General features: G+C 38.4%; 1 protein-coding gene across 1 annotated transcript in view; it reads left to right on the top strand.

The window, feature by feature from the left end:
• Nucleotides 1–5,356: 5,356 nt before the first annotated feature.
• The window catches only part of SLC15A5 (solute carrier family 15 member 5), an 84,289-nt gene continuing 68,075 nt past the window's right edge, over nucleotides 5,357–21,570 (top strand). The window contains 4 exon segments of the mRNA XM_059081532.1: nucleotides 5,357–5,436; nucleotides 5,438–5,694; nucleotides 7,677–7,899; nucleotides 17,821–17,990. Of these exon segments, the coding sequence (XP_058937515.1) occupies nucleotides 5,357–5,436; nucleotides 5,438–5,694; nucleotides 7,677–7,899; nucleotides 17,821–17,990 (730 nt within the window).

Raw genomic sequence — 21,570 nt, 5'->3', positions numbered from 1 at the left:
TGGTGCAAGGAGAAAGGTTAAGAGCTCAAGCTAAGATAAAGCAGAAATGGTGAAGGAAAAAGATGGATTTGTGAAATATTTAACAGGCTGGATTGACAGCACTCGCTGCCCTCAGAGTCGAGGAGAGCTCCTGGCACATGGTAGGTACTCAACAAAAACTTTCTGGGGAAAGGTAGATATAATAGATAAGGAAGAAATAAAGAGTTGAAGACATAGTCGTTTGAATATTTGAGTCATGAACTAGAAAGTAAAGCAAGGATCTGGAAAGAAGATAATGAGTTAAGCTTAGAATGTGATGAGTTTGCCTTTTCAGTAGAAATCTAGATGGAGAGGTCCACCCATTTACCAGGAACCCAGGAGAGATGACTCAGTTAAACATACAGAACTGAGAGCTATCAATTCCCTGTTCTTAAGCTCGTCTTTCTCTTTCGTTCTTGATCAAAGCAGGAAGAAAAATAGGGGCACTGTGGGTGGTGTCTGTAGAAGTCAGGATTCCCCAGAGAAACAGAGCCAATAGGAAGTGCAAATATATAGTAAGAGTTTCATTTTAAGGAATTGGTTCACATGATTATGGAGATTTGTTGAGTCTGAAATCTGATCGAAGGGGCTGGCGGGCTGGAGACTCAGAAAAGATTTAGAGTTCGAGTCCATAGGCAGACTGCTGGAAAATATGGAAGAGCCGATGCTTCAGGTGAAGTTCAAAGGCAATCTGCTAGAGAATTCTTCCTCTGAGGGAATTAGCCTTTTGCCCTACTCAGGTCTTCAGTTGATCGGATGAAGCAGGCTGCTTTACTCAAAGTTACTGATTTAAATGTACTAATAAATCACATCCAAAAACATCGTCACACAAACATCCAGAATAATGTTTGACCAAATATCTGGGTACAGTGGCTCAGCCAAGCTGACACAGAAGATTAACTATTACAATGTACATGCTATAACTCATTCCCACCTTACTTACTTTATACAAATACACCTTCTGTGCAGACTTCAATACAACAGCAAGATTCATAATAATCATTGCACAGTAGAGGAAAAACCCCTTAGGAGTGCAATGACCTTCATTCTTAGTTATCCTCAGAGAAAGGAGAATGATGGTACATTTTCTATGTTCTTGGGACTGTAAGAGCTATGATCTGTGGGGGGCGGAAGTAAATCTCCTCCACACTTGACAGAAGGATCGAGGTATAGATATTATACAACTGCCGGACCCTCTTTATAATAGAGGAGTAGGGGTTAGCACAGAGAATGTCTTTTTCCCAAAACGAATTCATAGCCCAATGTGTACATTTCCAGTTCCACTTTACAACCGGACGATGAAGCACAAATTGCCCTCCAACAAGTCTTTGATGCACAGTTTTTAATAGTTAAATTATAATAAGAACAAGCCCCACGTTCTTGACATTGTTTTCAAATCAGCTACGAAACCTCATAGTCAATGGAATTAAATGGAATCGATAGGCCGAAAAGAACAAATATCTTCCACTGACCTTTGTGCATACCATTTACGGAGAATTACTGAGCTAGAAAAATCTTCCCTTAAAAAACACGTATTGGGGCTTCCCTCGTGGCGCAGTGGTTGAGAGTCCACCTGCCGATGCAGGGGACACGGGTTCGTGCCCCGGTCCGGGAAGATCCCACATGCCGCGGAGCGGCTGGGCCCGTGAGCCATGGCTGCTGAGCCTGCGCATCCGGAGCCTGTGCTCCGCAACGGGAGAGGCCACAACAGTGAGAGGCCCGCGTACCGAAAAACAAACAAAAAAAACCCCAAAAACAACCCTTATTAAAGGACTTCCCTGGTGGCGCAGTGGTTAAGGATCCGCCTGCCAATGCAGGGACATGGGTTTGAGCCCTTGTCCAGGATCCCACATGCCGCGGAGCAACTAAGCCCGTGCGCCACAACTAATGAGCCTGCTCTCTAGAGCCCATGAGCCACAACTACTGAAGCCCGTGTCCCTAGAGCCCGTGCTCCACCACAAGAGACGCCACCGCAGTGAGAAGCCCGCGCCCCGCAACGAAGAGTACCCACCGCTCACCGCAACTAGAGAGAAAGCCCATGCACAGCAACGAAGACCCAATGCAGCCAAAATAAATAAATAAATAAACTTATTTGGAAAACAATTGTCTAAAAAAAAAAAAAAACCACTTATTAAGTGTTTAGAGGACCTATGAAAAGTTATCCTGTAAGTACACATAAAATTTGAAAGTATTAAAGCAACACGCTGTAAAATCATTTTGGAAGACACTACAGTTTTCTCAAAATTCATAATCAACTTGGAGATATTTTATAGAAATGCTTTTTAATCCTGCATTGTTAAAAATAGCCTCCTTAAAAGCAGGCCTTACATTTCTGGTATGTTCCCAATGCAACCCTTATGGGATCAGAAGCATTCAGGTTCTGGGCGCTCAGTAAAAACCATGGGTAGTCATTAGGTCATCAAATAAGCTTCTGACTAATGTTTTCTAATAAATAAGATACATATTTCAATATCTACAAGTATGGTCAACATTATTACCCCACATGTTGACATGACTTTTGTCTTTCCAATGAAAAATTCTAGCGATAAGTATAGTTTTTAACATTCCCAAAATAATACAGCCTTTTTAATTTAAAAAAATGCCTGAAATTTGCATTGTAATTTGACATTATATGTCAAGATGCCTAAAAACTTTCCCACACTTTAGCCCAGTAATATTGTTTCTGAAAAACTAGCCTAAAAATATAATCTGGGAATGGGAAGCTATAAGCACAAATATTCATTAAAGTATTGTTGATAAAGTTGTCTTTTCTTTTAAATGTGGTTTCATGGTCCAAAGTTAAAGGAAGACTGACTTATAACTGATCTGAGACAAATGTAACCCAAAATGGAGGAATCGTTAAGCGAGCCATGTATCTATCTATTAACGCAACCATAAAAATTCATGTTTCTAAAAAGTTCACAATGGCATGTTAAGATGCTTATAACATTACTTACAAAAGGGGTAGAAAACATACAGTAATTTTATACAATTATACAGTTTAAATATTTAAAGCCTACTAATAAAAACTAGCCATGAGGGGACAACATTAAAAGAAATGTTTCAAAAACATTCACTGTTTGTTTTTTAATTCTATTTTGAGACATTTTCCAAATTGTATCTAATGTACATACCTGTTTCTATAATGGAGGAAAAATATCTCTTTATTAAGGGTGGTACGGAGGGGGAGGGGGAGAGAACAAGCCCGAGGGTGTTGCATAAAGCCCTATGTTGCATAAAGCTAAAGTACGCCTAAGTTCCCACTTAAGAGCTCAAGTGTGTTGATAAAGATGGCATGCAATATATCCTGCCAAGTGTTATTCTCAAGCGAAGTTGGAACTTGTCCTTTAAGCTCATTCTGAGCTTGGTATTGAGAAATACCAATAAGAAAGAGGTGCTTTGCTATTGTTTCAACACTACTCAGCAAATACTGCTGCTGTCCCTGAATAACCACTCTCACATGCCAGGTCCCCGCCACGTGGGTCATGTTCTTGGGCAAGGATGCACAGAGAAGCCACAGAAGTCAAACACAATCGTCATCAGGCCCCAGGAAGAGGCGGTGCTACCCTGGCTTGGGAAATCACACCGCAGGAACCTTTGTCACATGCTGGCTAAATATATCAGCCAGTGGCTGGGGACCAGCTTTCCCTTCCATTTGCAACAAATAAAAACAAAGTATCACTGAGGACTCTTTGTAAGTCACAGAAACCTAATGGGGTTTAAGTTAAACCAAAATTGATTGGAAATTGAGTCCTTTATAGAAGGAAAAACTAATCATGTCTCCTTAAAGGATAAGGGCCATGGTGGCACTGAGTTCTCCATCAGGGCCACGTGGGCAGTCCCTTTTTGGTGCGGTCATCTGACTCAGCTTCTACCATCTCTAATCTTGTCATCCCACTTATGATTAAAATCCCTGTGGAAAAACAGCAAAAGTACTATCTTAGACCATGTGCTGATCCCCTTGGCCAGAAGAAAGCCCCACCAGGATCTCAAGTATAGATGGATGTCGTTCCCCAAGGTAGGATAACTACAGGTTGGGCTTTGCTCTAGACAATCCCAGTGTGTATCTGTTTTTTAGGAATAACTATAAGTAGCATCACTTGCACTCACAAGCGTGTCCAAGTTTGGATAATAAATTGCATGATCACTCTATACAAAGGGAAAACAGGGCATTGTTACCAAAGGGGGCAGAAGTGATGCTGAGTGGATGAAAATAGCCGCCATTACAATGAGACTCTTCGAAGAGGTCAACACAAAGTGTTTTGCACCCTATCTCTCAGGTTAAAGATAAGAATCAGAGTCAAAAGCTTTTATCAGTCTTTTGCTTTCGACTCCAACATGAAAATAACATTCCTGTACTCACCCCCTATGTTTTGAATTATTATGACCTTGACCCAATAATTCCATTCCCTTGTCTTCCTATGTCCTTGCTGCTAAACCCCTAACTGTTCAAATGTTCCCTTTTACGGCTGCTTTTTTAGCTTAATTTGTGCTCTTCTGCTTTCCGAAACAGAATGTTAACATCCATTCACCTAGCTGAAGGGTCAGGGTGATACCAGATCCGATACTCCCCAAAGCATGTGTACCCCTGTGGCTGACTAATAATGAGTCAAATAGTGCCTTGCACTCTGATTTCCTCTGAGAGGCTGTTCTATAAGCCTGGGGTCAACTTAAAGGAAGACGGGTTTTGTTTAATATTTTCTCTTTTCATTAGTGCACTTAAATTACTTTCTTGCAAACTCTGCTTGTTACCTAAATGTACTAGCACTTTTGTTACCTAATTAGCTTTCTTATCAGAATTCCAACCAAAAATAACAAGAAATGTAATAATGATAAGATATCCTGCCCCCTCAAAACAGATTTCCTTTTGCGCTTTATCTCTTGGTACTGTTCTGGCTTGTTTAATTAAAGTATCAGAAATTATTAGACTCAAATTATTTCTTGATCTAGTGCTCAAATTCTCCTGGAAAACTGCTTCTTCTGCCTCCATATTTAAACTTTATCAGTGTGAGGCAGATGAGTTTCCACACGTATGCAACTGGATTCATGTAATTCAATATAATTTTGGAGGAAGAGCCTAATTTAGCCTCTAAGTAATTAGATGAACAAATCAGATTTGGCTACACTGAGCTACCATGGTTTAAATACTCATGTCTCTTCTCTTGTGCTCTTGGATCATCAAAATGAACAACGCTAATGTGCAAAAAAACCGTATGAGACCTAGCAAGGAGTTGTGAAATTCAAAGCAAAGATCTTATTTATTTCTTCATTAGAGGAATGGGGGAAAAAATCACCAAGTTCAAACCACTAGCATAAGTAGTCTTCAAGGAGGGTAGTCATGTCTGTTACAGGCTTTTAAAACACCGATGAGAAAGTACCCTTAAGTCACAGCATTGAGAAGGAGAAAACCATAAGACACATCGTACTCTGTGAAAAAAATTCAAGTTGGAATCTGTTTGCTTCTGGTGGAGCTGTGTGAGAGGTTCACTTTCTTTGAAGCTGTCTGCAACAGGATCCCATTTTGCACTGTCAAGCTTGGCTATCACAATTACCAAGCCGCCATTTTAAACTTGTGTTTTATTGGAACGTAAGCCCCGGTGTTTGCAGGATGGCTTGCTGATGTACGTCTAGGAAGAAACAAACTGGTACAGGTTTGCTTGTTTCTGCATTTTCTAGGTGAGTGTCCACTTCTGACTGGATTGTTTTACAACTTATTTTAGTGGATTGTTATTAGAACGTTTGATTTATGCTATACCCACTTTGTTTTTAGCATAAGACGTAATAAATGAGCTAAGAATGTTGTTTCAATTTAGTTTATTCTCTGTATTATTTGAGGGATACTACTAATTGTGTGTGTGTGTGTGTGTGTGTGTGTTAGAGGATGCTTTGATACTTTTATCATTGCACTGATTATATTTTATAATAATTATCTCTTTAAATGTCTGTTTTCTGTACTCTGCAGAATGCCCTCCTTTCCCCCCTTCCTACCACAAGCCAAAATTTGTGACAAATTCTATGTGAAATATGAAGTTCATTTGCTTCATAACTAAAGCGAAATGTTCTAAAAAGTTGTTTTGAAGTTCATGTAGAATAATTGAGAAACGTTTTCATCAAAAGGTGGTCTTTTAATTAGTCATATAATAATTAAGATTGCACTTGAAGACATGATTTCCATATTATGAAGTACGGCTACATGCTAAAAAATGAATGAATTTAACGCTACACTGTGCTTCTTTACATAACAAAAAAGACATAGATCTACAAAAGTTTGAGAATGATGTGATTGCAAGCAATGTTGGGGAAATATCAAATTTGTTTGATATGGAATAGAGATCCAGTTGAAGAACAGTCTAGAAATTTCGGCTGGAGAGTTCAGGTTGCTCTTCTAGACAAGGAGTTACTGCAGATATTATGAACACATTTGTGAAATGCTTCAATAAACAGGACTGACAATCACAGTGAGAGGTTAAGAGAGAGAAGAGAAAATCTCAGGATGTTGGTCTAGGCGATGGAGAAGTGTCAATCCAGGAAAGAACGTAAAACCATAAATACTCGTCAGCTATGTAAGGTCACAAATATGATGGAAGGACAGAAATTAACTCCAGGTTCTGAGTTGAGGAACTTAGATAGGCAGTTCATCAAAACTGACCAGTGCAGCAGAAATGCAGTTTTGGGGGACAGGGGAGGTGAATGAGGAAGTGATGTGCATCAGGTACTCAACCTACACACAATTCCAATCAGATGGTAAAGTACCATTCACTGAACCGATCAGAGCGTGATTCAAACTTGTAAACTTCATTGTCTCAGTTCCACGAAATAAAAACGAAGTCGCTGCATGGCAAATGTTTGTTCACCATTGCATAAGTGTTTCTCATTGACTACTCTGTGCTAGATGTTGTTCCAGGATCTGGAACCCAACAGAGAAGAAAGCAGTCTCTTTTCTTATGAAGTTGACTTTCTGATGTGGGGACAGAGCAAATCAAGTAATAAATGGCTATTTACGTTTTCTTTAACAGGCTTCTGAGATGTCTGAGATCATTTGCGGTTTCTCTCACTCTGTTGATTAAGAACAAATAACCCTCGTGAACGGTGGTTTTTCTCTGGGGGTGGGACTGCAAACATCCTTAGTGTCTCACATCAGGTATTTCTGAATTGTTTTAACTTTGTTAAAATGGACACAATTTGCTTGTACGTTCTCTGAGAGATAGTTCAAGTCTGAGGGGAAAAAAACTAGGACTTTGGATTCATTAAAAACATACACTGAGGGAAATATTTACATTTAGGAAAATCGTATTACCTCCAGAATTGCCATGATTAATATTTTAATAAGACAATTGCATAACGAGGCTACGTTCAGAGGAAAAACTTTATTTCTGATGTGGTTTGGTGAGTCAGTGGTCTATACATATTTATTCCTTTTTTTTTTTTTTTTTTTTTTGCGGTACGCGGGCCTCTCATTGTTGTGGCCTCTCCCGTTGCGGAGCACAGGCTCCGGACGCGCAGGCTCAGCGGCCACGGCTCACGGGCCCAGCCGCTCCGCGGCACGTGGGATCTTCCCGGACCGGGGCACGAACCCGTGTCTCCTGCATCGGCAGGCGGATTCTCAACCGCTGCGCCACCAGGGAAGCCCTATTCCTTTTTCTTTTCTCTGTCTATAGGCTCTGCTTTGTTATCTGTGGCTGCTTTTCCCTTGGAGGGTTTCTACAGAGGCACTCACCGTATGATTAACAACATACCAAAAAAGGAACAGACCGAGCTGTTTCACGTAGCACTGGTGACCATCTGCCTCGGCACAGGAGGAATAAGGGCCATCGTCTGTCCCCTGGGTGCTTACAGCCTTCAGGAGTATGGATGCCAGAAACAAATGTCCTTTTTTAACAGGTAAGTAGCACTGGCTAGGTGAGAAAAGAACAGACATTCCTCCCCCTTTGGGCATCTCTCATTGTGTGCTCTCTGGTCCCGTTTTGATGATGGTTGTTCAGTCTTTGTCATTGATGGGGCTGGGTGACAGTGGGACAATACTTTTGACGATGATTCAGCCGGTAGTCTGGGAGCCTATGAGTCAGGTATAGACCAACACAGTTTACCAGCACCTTCTTGAAACACACTGATGACTTTATCCTCCAAGTAAACAAGTGTGAGATGGCATGTCATACGGAACAGAATGTGGCTTTGTAGCCAAACAGGCCTTGGTGGAAATCTCAATTCTACTTCACGCAGTTGCCTGACCTTGGTCATTTCTTCTTTATGAGTTTAACCATTTCTGAAGGGTTATAATAATACCTCTTCCTGGGTTTTATTAGGGGTAATAATATGTGTATTACTGGCAGAGAATGTGGCACATAGTGGTAATCAATAAGCAGTAGATATTATTAGTTATGTCTACATTGTAATAGACTAACACGGCCGAGATTATAAATTCAGAGAGAAGATGAAAAGGATGGAAGAAGTATTTTACAGTTCATTGAAACATCAACCAGCATCTCTATTTAACATCCACTTCACCCCCAGCACCTGAAAGAATTTGTATTCCATGGAAATCAAACTACATTTCTGTACATCTCTTATACAGTTTTATGTGTTTTCAAGGAACCAATTTTTATTATCAAATGCAAATTCAAGGAAAAATTGAGATTTTGATCTTAAGATAGAGTATTTCAGTGTTTAGTAGAGAATTCTGTTGTTGTTATTGGCATTCACCAGTTGATGTCAAATATATATATATATATATATATATATTTTTTTTTTTAATTCTTTTTTTTGTGGTACGCGGGCCTCTCACTGTTGTGGCCTCTCCTGTTGTGCGGAGCACAGGCTCCGGACACGCAGGCTCAGCGGCCACGGCTCACGGGCCCAGCATGGCTCACGGGCCCAGCCACTCCGTGGCACGTGGGATCCTCCCAGACCGGGGCATGAACCCGTGTCCCCTGCATAGGCAGGCGGATTCTCAACCACTGCGCCACCAGGGAAGCCCAATGTCAAATATATTGAAGATATATTGTCTTTTGCTTCCTCTTCTCTGTGAAATGGGTTAGCATCATTTTTCTAAAATATTCTGCCATTCCATCAATGTTAGCAATGGATAAAAGCAATGCACAGACAGCATCAGACAAAATGTTTAAAGAAAATTCATATTAAAAACATTAAATGAAAAAAATTTAGAATAAATATTATCTAGGTACATATAGCTATCTAAGACAGTTCCTTTTTCTTTCTTTTTTTTCCATCTTTCTTTCCTTCTTCCCCTCATCCCCCGGTTATATTAATATGACAAAGCACTCAGGCCTATTTTGGATTAAGTCCAAACGTCAGAGAATAATGCAGTTTTACCAAAGGTGGAAGGGACTTTTTACTTCCTTACAGCAAATTCTGCCTCCTTGACCTGCCCAAAGGAGAAAGAAAAATCCTTCTTTTTTATTCTATTCAGAGGTTTTAATCCTTAATTAGCAACATCATTTTGATTAAATAAGACTCTGGAGGATTAAGACTAAAGAGCAATCAGTTGTTCTGAAAGATAGCTCTGGAGAATTTATTGTACTGTGGTCTTAGTCATTCAGAGTTGTGTTTAATCAAAGTGACATTTCTCAGTGTTGATTACAAAGGAGACATTATATGAATGAAATATTTCCTTGGGGAAACGGAGGGAACACCCAATGGGTTCATGCTTTAAGACATTGGAAAGGCGGGGATGAGGAATGGGGTGAAAATGAATTTCTGTAGCCAGGCCAAATTTAGGATGAACACATTTCGACTTGGTGACTTATTATTTTCTGATTTCATTAAAATCTCTGATACAGGAATCATGCAATATTTTGTAAAGTTAAGCACCAAGAAATGTGTATAAAGAACCAGGGTGTTATTCTTTAATGTGATTAGAGAGTGTAGAAATAATAAGCTCCTTGAAGACTGAATATGGTTGTTGTTTTTTCCCTCGGTTCAAATACTAAGCTTTTATGAACAGCTGCTTGTTGCACTTTATAGAAATGACTGTTCATTCTATTCTTGTACATACCGCAGGAGTTGGTGGCAAGATAGCTGGCAGGGTCCTGGCTCTGTGACTTAGGAGTCATATGGTTTTCAGCAAGTTCCTTCACCTCTCAAAGCACAGAACGGGGATACCTTGGAGGGCTGTTGTGGAGTTTTTACACAAAATATCCTAGCACATTTTAGGCATTCAAATCAGGGTAATTATGACTGTTATTATTAAATGACGAATAAGTCATCAGCTAAAATCATTGTCCAACTTCTGGGAAAGAGGAAGGCCATTTAGGAGAAGGTCATCTTTAAAATGAGCAGCCCATTGATTTATAATCTATTTCTCCAAGTCAAAAATGCCTCTAGAAATTACAGGCTTGGTTAATATAATGAATTTCAGCAGTGTCTTTGAAAAAGCAACACAGCTAACTTTTGACCACTAATCTCTCCCTACAGAAAGACTTATTACGTTTCAAATTTTTGAATTCAGGTCTTTAGTAATATATTCTAATTCAAGTTCCTACTACATATATTTTTCTGGTTTAACGACAGCAGTGGTATGCTTATTAAATCACTTATAAACTGAAAAAAAAAAAAAAAAAAAGCAACACAGCTCTTGAACCTATAACCACTTGAAGGCTGCATCCAGTTCTGTTTTCAGCATAGATGTCAGATGTTCATAGTTACGGGACCCTTAATGAGATGTGTCGTTGCATCTCTACCACCTAAAGCTTCCCAATGATCATGTGAAATAGTATAGACTGGAAGTCTAAAACACTGAAAGCACCACTTCCGAGTAGAGCTGCCAAATGTAGGTGAGAAAACCCCTCCCAGCCAACATCACCCTCTGGTACTGGATCTTCCTCGACTATGTACCTAACTGAAAGAATAAAGCTCAACTCCCTGAAATCAAGAGGCATAATAATCTGCCAACATCTCCTTGTGCCATCGCCCAGATCGGAACCTGGCTCTTTCAGCATTTTCCCAAATCTGACATGTACAATAAGAGTTACCATACTGGCGATCATCTAAGTAAATACACCTGTGCAGAATCTTTTCTGGAAACAAAATGAATGGTGAATAATTAAGTCTGTTCATGAGCATAATTTTAAATCCTACCACAATTAACCTTAAATCTTGCTTCCTCATGTTCTACTTACTTCACCTGATAATTTGCATCCCGTCTGTATATCATAGTCTGTTACTAACCAGTTACCAGAGTGAATGATACATGATTTAAAGGCTCAAATAGTAGATTGGTATACATTTCTTGAAAAAGTCTAGAGACTGACATATTCCATCCCAGAAATTTTGAATATCTGGTACTCAGTTTGACATTACATAATATCTGTCTCATACTAAAGTGTTCTGAGTTTAAAATACTTGCTCAGGGCTTCCCTGGTGGCGCAGTGGTTGAGAGTCCGCCTGCCAATGCAGGGGACGCGGGTTCGTGCCCCGGTCCGGGAAGATCCCACGTGCCGCGGAGCGGCTGGGCCCGTGAGCCATGGCTGCTGAGCCTGTGTGTCCGGGGCCTGTGCCCCTCAACGGGAGGGGCCACAACAGTGAGAGGCCCGCATACCACACCAAAAAAAAAAAAAAATACTTGCTCAAATTTAATACCTTTTATCTTGGGAAAACACTAGAAGTAAAAAAATTATTATCCCACAGCCTTTTTTCCAAAGCTGTTTTAATATTTACTTGAGCGTTGTTTGAGAGCAGTGATTCTCAATCCTAGATGTCCAAGAAAGCCACCTGAGGAACCTTAAAAAATACTGATGCCTGGGCCCCATCACCAGAAGTTCTGATTATGTTGATTCGAGGTGGGCATCAGAGACTAGGATTTTTTTTTTAAGCTGCCTAAGTAGTCACGTTTGAGAGCCACTGCTCTCAAGCAGCATTGCATGATTTTAAGAATCACTTGAGGGCTTTGTTAAAAAATGTTTCCCATGCCCTACCCCCAACCTCCTAGATCAGAATTTCCTGGGAGCACAGCTGGGGAACAAACGTGCATTTTTAGCAAGTGCTTCAGAATTTTGAAAACAGTTCCAGAGACACAAGGAAAGTGGATTCCAAAAGTGGTCTAGAAATATTCTTGAAAAGAAATGGAGCTAAACATGGAGGGAAGCGCCTATTTCGTACAAGGATGCTTCCAAAATTTTTGATGATCCCTCACAATTTTTTACCACACTTAGAAATCTACCTGTTTGAGAAATTCTACCTAATCCTTGAGAAGAGAAACAAAATACGAATTTACATAATTCTGCAATAGTAAAATCATAATTTCAGCTAACAAAATCAAAACAGTTCATGGAATAGTCTTATTAGTACTCATTAATACAGGCATATCTCGTGTTATTGCTTTGTTTATTGTGCTTCACAGTGATAAAATTTTTAAATTTTATAAATTTAGAAATTTTTATAAATTTTAAATTTTGTAAAATTTACAGAAAGTTTGTGGCAACTCTGTGTCCAGCAAGTCTATCAGTGCCATTTCTCCAAAAGCATTTGCTCACTTCATGTCTCTGTGAAGCATCTGGTAATTCCCACACTATGCAAACTTCATTATTATTATATTTATCATGGTGATCTGTGATCAGTGATCTTTGATGTTACTACCACCGTGCGCTGAAGGCTCAGATGATGGTTAGCATTTTTTGCAATAAGGTATTTTTTTTTTTTTTTTTTGCGGTACGCGGGCCTCTCACCGCTGCGGCCTTCCCCGTTGCGGAGCACAGGCTCCGGACGTGCAGGCCCAGCGGCCATGGCTCACGGGCCCAGCCGCTCCGCGGCACGTGGGATCCTCCCGGACCGGGGCACGAACCCGCGTCCCCTGCATCAGCAGGCGGACTCCCAACCACTGCGCCACCAGGGAAGCCCAGGTATTTTTATTAAGACATGCACGTTATCTTTTTAGACATAATGCTATTGCACATTTAGTACATTACAATAGAGTGGAAACATAACTTTTATATATACTGGGAAACCAAAAACTTTGTGCAACCTGTTATATCTCGGTGGTCTAGAGCCGGACCCATAGTATCTCTGAGGTATGCTTGCACTCAGAATATCCTCTAGGTTGCATACTGAGGAATAGCTTGTAAGTAGCTTTCTAAAAAAATCACTAGACCTTCCAAGATTCTATTTTCATAGGCTCTAGCCAAGTTTCACAAATGCTACCCACTCACCCCAATTACAAACAGGCACCTCCTTCATTATCTTGGCCAGAATTGAAAACTTTCAGAAAATACACTCAGAATACCTCTCCAACATATAACCATGTAAACTAAAAAGTATTGAAGAAAGAACGAAAAAAAAAAAGAGAAATTTCTTACATTTCTTACTGATCCTGCAGCCTGCTGCTTTTTTTAAAGCCCTGCTTGGTCGCTTTTAAGCTTGGCAGATGCATCAGCAGGGACTTATTTTTATCAATAAACACGCAGTGGTTCAAAGATCTTAAACTCAGGAAATGAGAAAATGATACACATTGTTAAAAAAAACAGAATTCAACGGCAGAAATTTGAAGACCTAATGGGCTTTATTAGGCGATTCATGAATTGGACAGTGCCCCATCCAGCAACTACAAGCGTGCTCTGAGGGGTTGTACGAAATGGAAGGTTTTTATAGGAAGAAGGGTAGGGCAAGGGAGCTATTCGCAAAAGAAAAGGCAGCATTATTTTTAGGCCAGGGTATCTTCTTTTTGGGGAGGTGGGGTAGGGAGGGAATGGCAAGGGTTTTACCACATAGATTGTCTCTTCTTCTGGGGGATGGAGAGGGCCTACATGACAGATGACCTCGTTGATGCTGACCAGAAAATTCCAGACTGGTTGATGAAGATTACATTTCTGGAGAAGCTCGAAACTGCAATTAAGTCCTGTATCTAAGCCTAGGTTTGGTATCATGGGCTTTAGCACAAGTGACGCCATTTGGGGCCTGTGGTTTTCTCTTCAACAACATAAACAACTGTTAAAATTGGGATTTGGCAGAAGGCCGGGAACAAAGACAGAAAGGGAATGAGAGCAAGTTAAAAGAGTGAGAAAGGCAGGGAGGGCAGGAGAAAGAGAGTGAAGCATTCCCCCCCAGTTTCTTAATTAAAAGTAAACCTTTTCCTTTAATCGTGCTGTCAATTCACCCAAATCAATTATCTTCCTTTATTAAGCCGTCTTTTCTTTAATAGCATTGTTGAAAAATATTTATAGATAAAAAGTAGGAAAAAATGATATAAATGAACTGATTTACAAAGTGGAAACAGACTCACAGATTTCGAAAACAAACTTTTGGTTGCCAAAGGGGAAATGTGGAGGGAGGGATAAATTAGGAGCTTGGGATTAACATACACACACACTACTATATATAAAATCATCAACAAGGGCCTGCTGTATAGCACAGGGAACTCTACTGAGTACTCTGTAATAACCTATAGGGGAAAAAAACTCTCAAAAAGAATGAGTATACGCACATGTATAACTGAATCACTATGCTGTACACCTGAAACTAACGCAATCATTATACTCCAATAAATTTTTTTTTTAAAGTAAGAAATGCAAAATTTCCTTCTGGTCATTCTTTCTCCAAATTCACATCAGCTAGAATATTCTTTGAAGCACTTCAGTGGGCCAGTGGTTATGCTAAAAGAAGCAATGATTGACAACAGCCATCCACCATGAAATCAGCGCCCCAGTGTTTCATTGACTCTTCTAAACAGTTCAATTTTAGCCCATTGAAGAACCACAAATCCCCTGGTGAATTATCTCAATATTGTTCAAGGCAGAATAGAATATTCTGTCTGAATTCTTAAAATTGTCCACTAAGGCTATGAAGACCCAGAAGTTTTTCTCCCCTCTTCAATACCTTCTTAAATAGGTTGGAAAGCCCATTTCAAACTATTTGTTTTATAATCACTTAAAATAAGTCTGAAGCGAGTCAAAATTGGTCAGTCTAAGAAGTGACAGAATATTTGAGTGACTTTAAAAACTATCACTAAATAAATTAAGGTGAATATTTAATATAAATAATCTCAAAAGGTTTTCTGAATTTTGCAGCAATAGGGGCTTTTCCCCCTTATTTGTATTCAACACCATAGAATCATGAAGACCAAAAAAAAAAAAAAAATTACCACTTATATATACCCCCAATTATTTGCAGTTCCCAGTCTGTATTTAAAAGTAGACTAGAGAAACATATTTTTACTGCTGCTTTCAATTTTCCTTAATCACTGGTATTTGTTTTGCTTTAGTGCTTTGCTCTCTGACTTTCTGTGTGAGAGGTGCTTTATATATTCAATTTGCTGGTGAGCTATGAGATGAAAGGAGTCTTAATGGTGAGTTTGAAGACTGTGGATTTTTATTTCTTTTATTTTTTTTACAGTTGATACATATACAGTTTCACCCTTAATTATCTATGGCTTGTCCTGTCCATGGATCAACAAAGATTATATAAAACATGATTGTACTAGGTAATTCTTTCAGAAAATTACACATCAAATAGGTTGGGTGGCATTTGTTAAAACACATTTAGTACTTTATGTGAAATCTCTCCCTATACAGAGATATTCAGCACTATAATTCTTTGGTTTATAACTATATTTCACAAGATGTAAGTCTTGGAAGAATTGTAATTTTCCTTGACCCTCTTTAGAGCAATTCCGTTTACATCCCCCTGTGGTGTACTGAAGAGTCACACAGTGTCCTCTTGGATTTTTTCTCAGCAATACTTAGCATTTGAAAAAAAGCGTGTTTTTTTTTTTTTTTTTTTTGGCTCATGGGCCCAGCCGCTCCACGGCATGTGGGATCTTCCCGGACCGGGGCACGAACCCGTGTCTCCTGCATTGGCAGGCGGATTCTCAACCACTGCGCCACCAGGGAAGCCCGAAAAAAGCGTTTCTTAAAGATGGAAAGGACCTTAACATTGCTCTGCAGTTCCAGCCTCTCTTGGTTGTTACAGCCACAGTTCAAGTGTGCAGCTTGCAACTGCACGGAAGGATGACCTGAGGCAGAGCCCAGGGACTCTACCCCATTGTCCTAGAAAATTCTAACTTTGTACCCCTCTGCACTGTGATAAATAAATTGCTATCAGTGGATTACAGTCAATCAGCTTGCTCAGCATGGCCATGTCTGACATTTGATTACTTTTCTAGGTCAGTTATGGAGAGTGGATGTTCATGATTTTGAAAGGGGTGATCATTTATTGAGTGCATACATATTCAAAACTTAAACTGGACATTTTAAGCACATGCAGTTTATTGTATCTCACTTATATCTCAATAAAATTGTTTGAAAAAACAAGAGAAAAAGCAACAGTAATAAAGATAGTATGGTTTTGGCATAAGGATAGGTTAGTAGAACAAAATTGAAATTCAGAAAAAACAACCACGTTTATAAGGTCAATTGATTTTCAACAAAGGTGCCAAAAAATTCAACGGGGAAAGGATCATCTTTTCAATAAATTGTGCTAGAATAACTGGATATCAAATAGAAAAAGTTACTCATGACACCTGACTAAAAAGTTAACTCAAAGCCGATCATTGACCTAACATAGAGATCTAAAGGCATAAAACTGCTTTTAAAAAAAGGAAAAAATACTTGTGACCTACATTTAGGAAGTATTCTTTACATAGGACACAAGAAGCATGAACCAATTAAAAACACTGATGAAATTCATTAAAATTAAAAACAGCTGCTGTTATCAAAAGATTTAGCTAAGAAAATGACGAGGCAAACCAGAGATTGGGAGAAAACATTTGTAGAACACATATCTGACAAAAGACATGCAGCCTGAATATATAAAGAACTTTTACAAATCAATAATAGGAAGATAAACTACCCAGTTGAAAAATCATAGGGGGATTCCAGGACAGTCCATGACAGTAGCCCCATTCCTTCCAGGTCCTCCTTTTTTACATCTAAAAAAACCTGGACATAACACAACAAACATAGGAAGATTCTGAACGGTGGAAAGATGACAGACTCTAGCTAGAGATCTTGGAACTTGAGAGAGGAGAGCAATGAGTTTTCTGGGTTTTCTTTTTGCCAACAGTAGAGAAGCCTGGAACTGCCCAAAGGCATGGTGAGGAGAGGGCAGCTCCAAGAAAAGCCTGCTGCCCATAGGTAAAGTACCAGGGAAAGGGTAGCCTAACATAAAATATCTTTTTGATAATACCTGCCCTACTTCAAGCAAACACTGTGGAAAAACTGCCCCACCCTCCTACTCTGGCTCCATAGTTTCAGCAGGAAAGAGGAATCTAATGTATGTACACACACACACACACACACACACACACACACACACACACACACACACTGGAATACTACTCAGCCATAAAAAAGAATGAAACTTTGCCATTTGCAGCCAAATGGATGGACTTGGAGGGTATTTTGTCAAGTGAAATAAGTCAGATACAGGAACACAATTACTGTATGATATCACTTATATGTAGAATCTAAAAAATACAACAAACTAATGAATATGACAAAGAAAGAAGCAGACTCACAGATATAGAGAACTAGTGCTTGTGGGGTTGTGGGAATATAGGGGTAGGGGGAGTGGGAGGTATAAACTACTGAGTGTAAGATAGGCTCAAGGATGAGTTGTACAACATGGGGAACATAGCCAATATTTTGTAATAACTATAAATGGAGAGTAACCTTTAAAAATTGTATAAAAATTTTTTAAATGAAATTAAAAAAAAGAAAGCTGATAAACAACATTTGCAAAATCTAGTTCAGCTAACATGCTGCTAAGTTGTAGCTTATATTTATTAAAATCATTAAAATTAGCAATTGTTATATTAAGTAACTCAATGATAGTTTTATTTTTGTTTTGGTATCCCAGGTTTTATTGGATCATGAGTCTAAATGCAACTGTTGTCTTTCTGGGACTGTCTTATATCCAGCACTCGGCGGCCTGGGCCCTGGTCTTACTTACTCCTTTTATGTCTACACTTATGGCTCTGATAACCCTTCATATGATGCACTATAACCTGATTTATCAGCCAGAAAAATGTAAGCAAATCACACTTTACATTGATTTTTTTGGATCTTATGGTTTTCTCAACACATCTTCTTCCTCTTGGATTCCCTATAATTTCTCTTTCAACTCAGATAATTTGTAGAGTCTGTCAGTTATTATACTTGAGAGCAACAGATTCTTCAAGAGTATCAATAATCTCTATCTTCTTTGATCAAATTTTTCCATGTTTGGGCAGTGAGGTACCCTTCATGTTGGGCCTGAGTCCTTCAGACAAGCCTGTGTTGTCTTTGAATGCTTCCTTGCTTTCTGGTATGCCAAGATAGTCTATGGTCATCATTCTCTTCCCTGAACTTTGAATCATCTCTTTCTTAAAGAACTGTTTCCTTTTCTTGTATATATACTGGTATTTAGAGACTACAGTCTTGGTGATGGAGATGCTTATCGCTACTTAGTCCGTCATGGTTTCTAGGTCTTTTCAATGCACAGACCTAGAAAATGTCCTTTTTTTTTCTCTAAGATAACATGCATTTTGGACTATACGAATACCCTAATCAAAACCGGAACTACAGGATTTTTACTTAACCTTATCAAACTCAAGTCTTTTTCTACTTCTTCCCATGCCAAAATCCCAGTTCACAATGATTATTGACAGTCTCAAAATTCTTCTTATAGTTTTTTCTTTAAGTTATAATCCCTGGGAATGTACACTAAGATGATTATGTTTTAAAGTCACTTGGTATAGTTCCTCTCTGTTTGGTTATGCCACTAACTTTAAACACAATTAAGTGCATTTGTTCCATTTGTGAGGTTAGTTTTTTTTTCAGTTGTTGATAGAGTGTAATATGATTCTTATTTTGTGTTAAGCACTTTACATCCTGTATCTCATTTAATACCATATCAACAATAGGAAATAGTGTTAAAATTCACTTTTTGCATGTAAAGATTTAGACAATAGTTACTAAAATCTGGACCCAGACCATTCCTAATAAATTGGGAAAAAGCACAAAATCTTAGTAGCTCTGAACTCACAAGTCTCCTATCCAAAGTATTTCTATATTATATTATACTCAGTCTAGCCCACTCAGAGCTAAATGTGAAAACTGTTAAATAGCTCATATAACTCTGTCATAAGCATATATTGTTTAACATCCAGCACTGATCCCCCTTAAATCACAGTAACAATACTTCCTATATCTTTGAAGGACCCACAGGTCTTTGGAGACCTTATTGAGCTACACTGTGCAGCCTTGCCTGTTGGACTTTTTAATTATATATCTGCATAAATCAGGTTTTTCCTTCTTCTAGTTTTAGTGAGATATAATTAGCATACAGCACTATGTAAATTTAAAGTGTACAACATAATGACCTGACTTCCATACGTTATGAAACAGTCGCCACAACAAGATCAGTGATGACCCATCACCTCATGTAGATACAAACTACGAGAAAAAAATTAAACAAATTTTTCCGTGTGATGAGAACTCTTAGGATTGACTCTCTTAACAACTTTCATCTATAACATACAGTTGTGTTCATTATATTAATCATGTTGTACATTACATCCCTTGTACTTATTTATCTTATAACTGGAAGTTTATACCTTTTGACCATTTTTGTCACCATACAAAGATATTACATTGCTATTGACTAGATTGTCCACACTGTATATTTCATTCCTGTGACTCATTTATTTTGTAACTGGAAGTTTATACCTCTTAATTTCCTTCATCTGTTTCATTCATCCTTTAAAAATCCTGAGGTATTTTTAAAATTTGAAAATTTTAAATCCTTGGAAGCATTTAAAAAATTTTTGTTTTAAATCATAAATAATTTTATGGATCTAAAATCCATGTACAAACAAGGTCTACTTATATTCCTATGTCCCCTCTATTCCTTTAGGTGTCCATTTACATATTTTTAAAGAATCATCCTTCCATTTTTTAAATAAAGGAAAATACTAAAATTGTATATATGTGTATGTATGTCTATGTATATGTATGTATTTCCCCCTTCTCCTATAAACAGTAGCATTTTATTCACACTTTTCTCACCTGCTTTTTGCATTTAATATAACCTACGAATTGCTTCATAACTGTATATAACAATATTCCTCATTCTTTTTCTAGCTGGATAGTACTCCATTGTTTATTTTACCGGTCTTATATTGATGGATGTTTGGTTTGTTTCTTTACTTCTGCCACATTAAATAGGTTCTAAAGAATAGCTTGGTGCATACCTCTCTTAGCATTTTTCCCCAGCAGATCTTTAGGATAGATTCCTACAAATTGGAATAGTAAATCAAAAAGTAAATCCACAGATAATTTTGCTACATATCGCCAAATTCCCTTCTATAGTGGTTGTACCATATTGTATTTCCACCAAAAATGTATGACAATGACTATTTCCCTACAGTCTCTCCAATTTTTTTCAATTTTTAGATTTCTATACATTGAAGATATTAATTCTTTGTTTACGATAAAAGTTGCGAATATTATTCCCATTTGTCATATATCTTTTAATTTTGCTTCTCGTGTTGTCATCCATGCACAACACATTGTTTATTTGTTTTGTCTTTTGTGTGGTTTTTGTTTTTAATCAAATTTATCAATCTCCCTTATTGCTTCTAGATTTTGATTCATGGTGAAAAAGTTTTCCTCATTCCCAGATTATAAAGGAATTCATTCATATTTTCTTTTGGTATATATATTTACCTTTACCTCTGTGACCCATGTGGAAATTATATTAGAACAAGTTTTATGAGTGAACTCAATTTTATCTTTTTCCCATATGACTGTCACATTATCCAACCTCACTTATTTAAAAGTTCGTATTTTCCCCACTAATTTGAGATGCCACCTTCCTTGTATATTGCCACTTGCATTTCTAGAGTTTCTATTCTGCTCCTTTGGTTAGCCAGTCTACCTGTATTCATATTCATCTATCTTGTTTAACTCTGACCTTAATTTCTAAATAACACATTTTACTTTTAGTAGTACTTTGACTGCTACCACTGTTTCTACCACTTACCTATACAACTACCAGTAACAGCAATGCAATAAGTTATATTTTTAAAACTTCACTGTTGTTACTTCATTTCTCCACATACCAGTGAGGTAGGCAAGAAGGGCCCCATATTTTCTTTTAAAGACTAGACTCCATGTCCTATGCCCCTGCTCCTGTACCATCCTGAGCTATCTTTACCATTTCACCTACCGTGTTGTGTTGAAATGATCTATTTCTGAATATAGTTAGAAATTCCTGTGTTGCGTACATACTTGGAATATGGTAAATGCTCAGTGTTTCTTATTGTTAAACTGAGTACAGAAAATGGGACATACTTGAATTAAATGACTTGCCCAAGATGTCACCGGCAGTGGCTGAAGTGGAACCAGAACCCAGGCCTACCTTTTCTCAGGCTAGAGCTCGTTTTATTACGCCACATACTGAAGCAGTGAAACGGGGAGAACATCATCCCCAGAAGCCTCTAACTTGTTTCTAGAACAGAGCTCTGTGTTCTGTGGATCACAGCTAGGCAGTACACAGCCTTCCGCTAGTCTGCAGAATGGGTTCATTATGCAAAAAGGGTCTGAGAGATCCTCTCTGTCAGCCCCA

Source organism: Kogia breviceps, chromosome 12, assembly GCF_026419965.1.
Source record: "Kogia breviceps isolate mKogBre1 chromosome 12, mKogBre1 haplotype 1, whole genome shotgun sequence".
Classification (NCBI taxonomy): Eukaryota; Metazoa; Chordata; class Mammalia; order Artiodactyla; family Physeteridae; genus Kogia; species Kogia breviceps.
This window is presented reverse-complemented; position numbering and strand designations above follow the sequence as displayed.